General features: G+C 37.1%; 1 protein-coding gene across 1 annotated transcript in view; it reads right to left on the bottom strand.

Moving 5' to 3' along the window:
• Positions 1–4,118: 4,118 nt before the first annotated feature.
• The window catches only part of LOC107592786 (caprin-2-like), an 11,428-nt gene continuing 6,302 nt past the window's right edge, over positions 4,119–9,244 (bottom strand). Inside the window, exons 11-20 of the mRNA XM_016282379.1 lie at positions 9,139–9,223; positions 8,717–8,769; positions 8,507–8,617; positions 8,282–8,368; positions 7,736–7,849; positions 7,454–7,628; positions 6,669–6,836; positions 6,298–6,404; positions 5,872–5,932; positions 4,119–5,375 (exon numbers count right to left, since the gene is read on the bottom strand). Coding sequence (XP_016137865.1) covers positions 4,813–5,375; positions 5,872–5,932; positions 6,298–6,404; positions 6,669–6,836; positions 7,454–7,628; positions 7,736–7,849; positions 8,282–8,368; positions 8,507–8,617; positions 8,717–8,769; positions 9,139–9,223 — 1,524 coding nt within the window. The 3' untranslated portion in view covers positions 4,119–4,812. The remainder of the gene's footprint in view (positions 5,376–5,871; positions 5,933–6,297; positions 6,405–6,668; positions 6,837–7,453; positions 7,629–7,735; positions 7,850–8,281; positions 8,369–8,506; positions 8,618–8,716; positions 8,770–9,138; positions 9,224–9,244) is intronic.

The raw sequence follows: 9,244 nt of genomic DNA on the forward strand, positions 1-9,244 counted from the left end.
GGTCTTCAATACACTTTTATGTTCCATTTTGTTTTACTTCTTTAAGGATTTATTTATGTTCAATGTCCATTGTCATTCATTAATGTATTCTGCTAATAACTGTTGTTAGAACACGGTCATTTTTGCTACAATTTCACGTCATTAAAAAAAATAAATAAGTACCTAATTGACACATTGTTGTTGTAGTAGTTGTTGTTGATTTTATGTAAAACCCTAATAGACAATTCAAGATATTATAAGACCAGGCAAATACAGGGGTAAAAAAATAAATAAAAAAAATTAATAAATATATACAAATAATAATATATTATTTAATTATCATTAATACTAATATTAATGATATTAACATATTAATATTAATGGGGGAAAAAATCATTAAAAAGGTTATTTATAACACCATTAAGGTCCTATATGGCATTTTCAAAGCATGGTTCTATATGGAACCCTATAAAAAAAAGGTTCTATTTAGCACAAAAAAAAGGTTCTGCTATTGTTACAAGCCGAAGAACCCTTTTCTGGTACGGTTTAGAACCATTTTTCTTAAGAGTGAATATATTGCCAGAATAGTATGCTATTCCAAACATAGCACATGACTAAACTAACTGCAGGGCCACTGGCATGTTGATATTGAGTGGGGGAGTTAGGAGGACGTTTAGGAAAAATATATGTTCAACATGAAGGAGCAAGATCGCATGGAGGGGGAAGAAATTATGGGGTGCAGCTTCAGGTTAAAATCATACACCTGGACCTCCACATAGAGATGCAAGCACAAGTCACACAGCCGTTCTTTTGTGCGAAACCTCTGAATTCTGTCACGGGCATGAGAAAACATTCACTCTGTTGGGTGTGTGGGCCTCTTATATTCTGCATGAGCCTCTGTAATACATTTCTGCAGATCCCTGTAAACTAGCTATCCAGTTGTTTTCAATTTACTAGTTGTTATGAGAAGATGGTTATCAGCGAGATTAAAACAACAGCGACTGGCAGAATCGGATGCAAATCTTAATCGCAACCCTATTGCCGCTTACAGACAGTTTATTTCCTGGGTGGAAAATGATCCCATCCCATCATGCACTGCAGATTTCAACAATGCAAGACACCCTGTAAATGTGTTGGACTGGACCTCTAAGAGGGGATTTCCTGCCATGTTATGCTGAACTATTTTTGCACACAGCCTTTCCCTGCTAAGGAATTTTTTTTTTTGAGAAAGTCAGTGCTGAAAGTAATGAGAAAAGAGAAGTAAAATACAAAACAGTACAATGATAAAAGCCAACATGAACTTTTTCTAAATGCTGACAATAGGAGATCCAAGTAATCTTAATTCATCAGCCACAGTGAGCATTTATACAGCAATATAACATCTCTAAATATTACAACAATACTTGTCATACAACAAGTCTGTCAGCAGTTCAACCCACAACACAAACTTATCAATTGACAAGTGCTTTTCATGGAAAATAATTCTAAAATATCCCTTATTACACAGAAGCAAGCCACAAAAAGTTGTTATGATAGGAAACATATGCAAAACATTGCCACAGTTTTGGCAAGACTGTGGGCTTAGTAAAGAGATAGTCAGCTTGACACAAGTAACAATATCATGATGAATAGTAATCTTAAAGAATACAATCTCAAATTGTCATCATTTGCTCACTCTACGCCGGTTCCAAACCTGGCTGAGTTTCTTTCTTCTGTAGAACAAACACACACACACACAAAGAGATTTTGAAGAATTTTGGTAACCAAACAGTTGACTTCCATTTCATTTTATTCCATAGTACTATTCAAGTTGATGCCTACCTTTAACATTCTTCAAAACATCATCTTTTGTGTTCAACAGTAAAAAGAAACACACAACTTTAGGGTGAGTAAATGACAGAATTTTCGTTTATGGTTGAACTGTTCCTTTAAAAGTTATTAGGACTAGCAGACCATACGTAACCTTGAACACTCTTGCATTAGAAAGGCATTCACAGAAAGCAAAATGAACAAACACACTCGGCTGTTAGAGATGAGCAGTGGAAAATAAACATTTGTGCATTGTGACATTCATAGCCACTGGCAGGACTTATTATATCAGCTTAAGTGATCGGAGTAGAAGCCCTCACTATAGAAGCCCTATCTGTTTTTCCATTACGCTCAGTAGCCTGAAGTGATCAATGAGTAGGACAACAGTGGCCTCTTGTGATGTGTTCATTTCAAAACACTTTAAAACAACATGTTCAACGAGACAATGCAATGTCCTCTCGATTAAATGGAAAATAACAGGAATTTTAAAACTTTTTACGTGTTAAGGTGACAAATATCATTACACTTTAATGGGCCAGGGACCATCCCTTAAATCAAGGGTGTTTCTTTAACTTGTATGTCGCAGACAATACATTTTAAACAAAGTCTTGCATAAAAACATGAGTTACACGTTTAAATGCAAATAAAGCATAATAAATCAGTTTTACTGTATTTCCACTAAAGCTGTAATTGTATCATGTAATTGCAATTGTATCAAAATGTGAAAATATTTTGTATTTAGGGATGATAGATCTATTCTAAAAAAATTTAAAAACCAGAAAACACAATAAATCACTTGAAATGTGATGGGAAATTGATTTTTTTGTTGTTGTCGTTCATATATTTGACAACTAATATCAAATTGACATTAAATAAAAATAAGATTACCACCTTACCTGAAGAGTGTGAAAATAGTTCAGGAAACACCCATAAAGACCCATGAACCAACATGCAGACAAACCTCTCAGCAGTCTCACTCGGTCTCATGCAGGAGGGATGTCAATGATTGCACCACCAAATTGCAAGTGGTCTTCTTTCCTTCCATTTTCTTGCACATTTTAACTGAAAACTTCCCCCTCCCTCATAAAAAGCTTGAGAAAACCCTTTCAGCTTTGTCACTGTTGGCAAACGGAGTACAACAGAAGAAATTTCAGGTGATGAAAATCAGTCTTAATTAAATGAAGCCTAAACTTGTGACAGACTATTCTGTCGTTCAAAGAGAGGTGAACCACCCACACTTTCTACTTCAATACTAACCTAAACAGTTTTCACTTTACTTAACCCTTTCATGCATGAATTATTAAATCACAAAGCAATCATTTTTAATGTTTGTTTTAAGTGAAAACTCATGCCAGTAACTTTTTTTTTCAATTTTATTTTATTTTGAGGGAGTTACATATCTGTCCACTGTAGTGGACACGATTGCATCAACGGTATAAAAAGGGATTCAATAGAACATTCAATAGAAATTAAAACATTTACTACGAGCAAATGGAATGAATACACATTAGAAGGCTATAGCAGTCTGTCTGATGTTTTTCTTTAAAATTAACATTTTTATCAGACACATAGGCCTTGTATGCGTTTCTGTACAAGTACTGTACTATGGGCTGAGGCTGGGATCTAGCTGGTTTGAAATTTAATGAACATATATTATGTGCAGAGAGCATTCAGTATATATTGTTTGCTCATTTTTGACAAATGTAACTTTTAGAGGCTTTTGCATCAGAAGTCTTGGAACATTAACAACAAAAATAGGACATTTGAAAAAAGTATAATTAATTATAGACTGTAAGCAATGAAGTAAACTATAAAATCTGAAGACTACTTAATGTTTCGGTTTAATAAAACTATTCAAGTGTAAATATCACTCTTAACTAAAAACATACCAAATCAGGGGATAGACCAACCACACACCCACCCTTTGGTGCATGACATCCACTGGAGAGGACAGATATTTTGTCACAGAGGGGAGAGGGAGAAAAGATTTTTATAGTTAAAATCTGGATAGAAGTATCTCTAACATCCCATTTAGTTGAAAAATATTTTTGTACCTGAGGTTTTCTGAGAATAAAAGGATTTCACACTTATTCCTGAGGTAATTGGTGCATCTCCTCTTCCCTCTGCCTTTTTGAATTTATGATATGCTATCGCAAAACAAAAAATAGATACAAAGACAATAATTGAATGGAATTGTAGACCGTGCTCTGGGGGTTCACCACTTGGTGGTTGGGACATGGTACTACAACCTAAATGGTTCCAAACATCCGTCCACTCCAGTGGACACCATGCATGAAAGGGTTAATGCACAAACGACACCATCACAGACATTAACTGCACATTTTTATTTCAGGCACAAGAGGAAGCAATTTTGGCCTAAACGCCTTCTCGGCAAGAGTCAGTGTTCAAGTGATCACCACTCACAGTATATTTCACAGACAAACTCACAGATTAACACACATACACCCCAAAAAGGCCACCAAGTCCCTTTTTTAAAGTGCTCAACATGTCAAGTATTACCAGAAAATAAATCTTCCGTTCTTGCAAAGCGATGCATGTATTCAATGACCTCCCCAAAACAAAAACACCAAAAAAAAAAAAAAAAAAATACATTTTGCAAACTCCCGCATGGCTGGAAAACCTCTCCATCTCATCTAAAATGAGCAGATGACCAACAGGACTTCAATTTAGTGCAAACTAAATGCAGCTACTTTGGGTTATGAGTATCCAAGTACACAGTAAATACTCTCAAAACTGGAAAAAAAAAAATATTTTAAATGTACTGATAATGATAATAATAATAATAATAATAATAATAATAAAGAACCCAGAAAAACCTTTGTAAACTTTCACCAGCAAACAGCTTACATCAGCTTTAACACTGACTTTATACTATTGAACATGATCTTTCTAACATGCAATTGCACCATGCGTAACCGAAAGCGCAATAAAGTGCAGAGTAACTTTCAAAAAACATCCAAAATGCCCCATTCTCCCTTTTTGTGCCTATTTAGAGATGGATGTTCAGTCCTGGTACAGCAGGAAACCAGAAAAGGTGCTGTACTTCCAGCTACTGCCATAGATGGCACCACGGTGCAGTCGCAGCCACACTTGGTCGCCCTGGAACAGCTGGAGGACAGCATGATTGCTGCCGGTCTCGTGGTCGGGAGCACCATCATTGGCATAAGCAGACACCATCACCTCTTCATTGCGCATGAGGTTGATGTACAGGGGTACGCTGATGGCCAGCTTCAGGATGTGGAAGATGAAGACGTAAGCACCGGCAGCGGGACAGGTGAAACGGCCGGTGGTCGTATCAAACATTTCGCCAAGGTTGGTGTGCAGCAGGTCGAAGGAGATTGGCTGATCCAGAGTGCCGGGGGCGAAGTTTGCCGTGCGGGCGGCGGAGAAGGCCACACGGAGTTGGGTGAGCGGGTACACATGTACGGGCATCAGAGTGTGCGGGCCCTGGGGCGTGATGGGCACTTCCATTGGCGGGATGGAGAGTGTGTCACTGAATCCCGAGTCGAGGGGATACGCACCCTCCCGGTCCGGGCTGCTCACCTGAGAGGAGTCACTCCAACCGCCTAAAGAGGCGAGAAGATTCAAAAGACAGACCACAGGAGTTAAGGATGCTACTTTGATCTATTAAGAGCCATTTTCAAACGAGAACATTCTTTTAAAAATAAGTATCAGTATTATATATAGTTCTATAAAATATCAGTCAATGTATATGTATGAGTGATGGCTCATACCATTGCTCCTTTGAGTTGCTGTGCCTCCACCGCGTTTGAAGCTCTGGAGATACCCATTTTCCTATTTAAAAAAAAAAAAAAAAAAAAAAAAAAACTACTGACCTCAAATGTTATGATCAAATTAATCATGCTGCTCACCTGAGAGGAGTCACTCCAACCGGCTAAAGAGGCGAGAAGATTCAAAGACAGACCACAGGAGTTAAGGATGCTACTTTGATCTATTAAGAGCCATTTTCAAACGAGAACATTCTTTTAAAAATAAGTATCAGTATTATATATAGTTCTATAAAATATCAGTCAATGTATATGTATGAGTGATGGCTCATACCATTGCTCCTTTGAGTTGCTGTGCCTCCACCGCGTTTGAAGCTCTGGAGATACCCATTTTCCTATTTAAAAAAAAAAAAAAAAAAAAAAAAAAAAAAAAAAAAACTACCTACTGACTAGCTTTTCATTTAAAATAGACAATGACAACGCTCACCCAAAATACGTATAATACAACACTAAAATTAATAGAAAACCTATTTGTTCATATAAAATGACACAGTAAATCTGATCTACATTAAATGAAAAAGCTGGTCAGATGTGTTTTTTTTTTTTAAGAATAGATCAATGAAAACATTAACTCAATATAATATCATAATAGAATAGAATGCCTAAATACTTGAGAAATTAGTTTTTTTTAATACATAGAAAAATATGATTATAAACCGTGACATTAATCAGTAAACAAATAAAGTAAAATCAAACTTACTCTGGACAAATAAAGGGCAGATCCAGGGTCTCTGTGTGTGGAGTGGGTCTGAGATATGAAGCCTCCTCCTGGAGAACGCATATTCACTCTGTATGCCTCATAACCACCTGTCAATCAGCCCAAAAAAATAAATTAAATAAATTAAAAAAAAAAAAAAAGTCGTTTTACACTACTAATCCAGGTCTTCTCCAAACTGTAAAATGCGAAGCTCCAATAGCACAGATTAATAAAGTTTGTGCAAGGACGACAGTAAACGGTGTTTGTGTTTCAGGTGACAAGAAACACACCACTATAACGTGATCTGCACACTATTTAAATGTAAAGGTGAAAGATTAACAGAAAGGGAAGGAGAAAGAAGAAGAGGAAGATACCTCTGTAGCCACCAGGTGATCTGTATGAGTGACCCAAACCCCTGCCTGCACGCATACCTCTCGCTGTACCACGGGGGTAGCACGACTGACCCAGACGAGACTGTGGCTGAGGGCCAGAAAACACGTGACCACCTCCGCTGACTGGACACTCCAGCTGGTACTGGCCTTCTGCAAGGACACAAGAATAAGAGAGAATAGGCCTTTTTACCAGAATGTTATGAAACTTCCCAGAATTTATAACTCTTAATTTCATATCACTATTTGAAAAAACATGAGAAACTGATTACGAGTGTGAGGTTTATGAGTTTATGGCTATGGCGATTCACGCAGGTATGTGTTACGCCGCAGCGGGGACGACCCGACCAGGCTACAATGGTCCAAATATAAAGTACTTATTATAAAAGTGTACCGTAGTGATTTGGAATAAGACAAACGCAGTTTGGAAGATGAATTCATGTACTCGCTCATTATATACATTTCGCAAATTTTGAACAGAAAAAGTTACATAGGGCTGATTAAACTGGGGATGCGTCAATATTAAAATTCTGGACAATACAGATAATTTACATATTTTACCAATAAATGACCAATATAAAAAATAAAAAATAAATAAAACCACTAAGCTAAAATTAACAGTTTTAAATGCTAGTGAATTTCGGCATCATAACGTTATAATTATGCATAATATACTCCCTCATATTCATGTAAATAAATTCAAACCTAAATATAAAATATAATATAATATATGCACTCTCAATAAAATTGCATGCGGGCGCATGTTTTACCAATCGGTAGGTCATCTTCAGGTAGGTTGAGCTCAGGAGGTGTCTGGGTGCTGGCGGTGGAGTAATTCGGGGTTTTGGCCGATGTGTAACTCGGATGCATGGACTCAGAGAAACCACTCTCATCTGGCTTCATCCCCGAGCTCTCACTGATGGGCAAAGATGCCACATTAAACACCTGATGAGGAGAGGGAAGTTCAGATCATATGTTCTGCATTTTTATTTAAATAAGTGGAACTGATGTTAGGGACTTTGGATGCATATGAGGACAAAACACATTCTCACAGTGTGAATGTTGTGGAAGGAGTTTTCTGCACTGATGGATCTGTGACTAGGTGGGGTGGAAAATGTCTGTGCAGACACAGTTGATACTCCATTGCATAACATTTGCTTTCCTGCCTGACACACAAACAAAGTCAATCCCAAACACATTTTAAAACGCAGAATAACAAAAAGTGTCATTTTCGTGGCACCACAAGCCATCTCCAGTAATTTCACTTCCCACATATAAAAGCTCATCGCCACAAAACGTTCTAGATCAAGTCAAGACTATAAACACCATAACACAAATTGTGGTCAATATAGATAATTTCTATATTAAATTTTGAAATTAGAAATGAGCATATTAATTAGAATATCAAAAACACACAAAATAAATAAATAAACCTTAAACTTGAATTAAAAATACATGCATGGCTTAAATTCCAACCTCACGTGTAAAAAATATATATATATATAAAAAACCCCTTCAAACATCCATTTATGCATGTAAATTAAAAAAAACTAAATAAATGACATTCCTAGTTTATTATTTGTCCGTTCAGTGCATACCTGTACAGTGCTCTGGTTTTCTAATGGGACCGAGATGGAGGATCCCCTGCGATACAGTGGAGGAGAGGTGAAGCCCTCACCTGGTTTCTACAAACACAACAGTTGCCATTACAGCATATTTAAAATTACAAGCTTATGTGAAAGCTGCTATTTGGTAGCATACATTTAACTCTACAATCACCAAAAAAAAACGAAAAAAAAAAAAAAACACACACGACAACTTACATGTGGCTTCTCTTCATGGTGTAGATCAAGGTCAGAGCCATTTATAGAATGGTCTCCATTCGACAGACAGCCTTTAGCCTCTCCAGACAGCAGAATCCGTAATGGAGTGCTCTACCATTAGAAAATAAATGTCATTAGTTAGTCACAGGAAAGAGTGACCACATTTTTATTGTTATACACAAAAGCTCTCATTAAGTCAAACATACTCACCTGCTGGGATTGAGGCAGAATATCTGATGGGCTTTTCATTAATTTCCTCTGTGCTGCACCTTAGAAGAAACAGACTGTCAGTATTAGTTTAAAGGAATGTACTTGCCCTCAGGCCATCCAAGGTGTAAATTCTGCATGGGAACGGATTTCAGAATTTATCATAACATCACTTGCTCTCCAATGGATCTTCTGCAGTGAACGGGTGCCGTCAGAATGAGTCCAAACAGCTCTTCGCTTCACAAGACATTAATTGATCAAATGGAGTTGTGTGGATTATTGTGATGTTTTAATCAGCTGTTTGGATTCTCATTCTGACGGCTCAGACTCATTTACATCTTGTATTGCCTCAGGGTGAGTTTTTTTGGCAAATTCAAAAAATTCTACACTTAGTGTTACTCATTTAATATGGGGCACTCATGTACCAAGAGGAGTAGAGGAGGCTGGAGATGGGCGGCATCTCTTTGTTTGACTGTTTACGGGTGACATTTCTCCATCCAGAAGAGACTCCTGCAAAAAAAAAAAAAAAAA

Source organism: Sinocyclocheilus grahami, unplaced genomic scaffold (assembly GCF_001515645.1).
Source record: "Sinocyclocheilus grahami isolate Dianchi unplaced genomic scaffold, SAMN03320097.WGS_v1.1 scaffold1.1, whole genome shotgun sequence".
Classification (NCBI taxonomy): domain Eukaryota; kingdom Metazoa; phylum Chordata; class Actinopteri; order Cypriniformes; family Cyprinidae; genus Sinocyclocheilus; species Sinocyclocheilus grahami.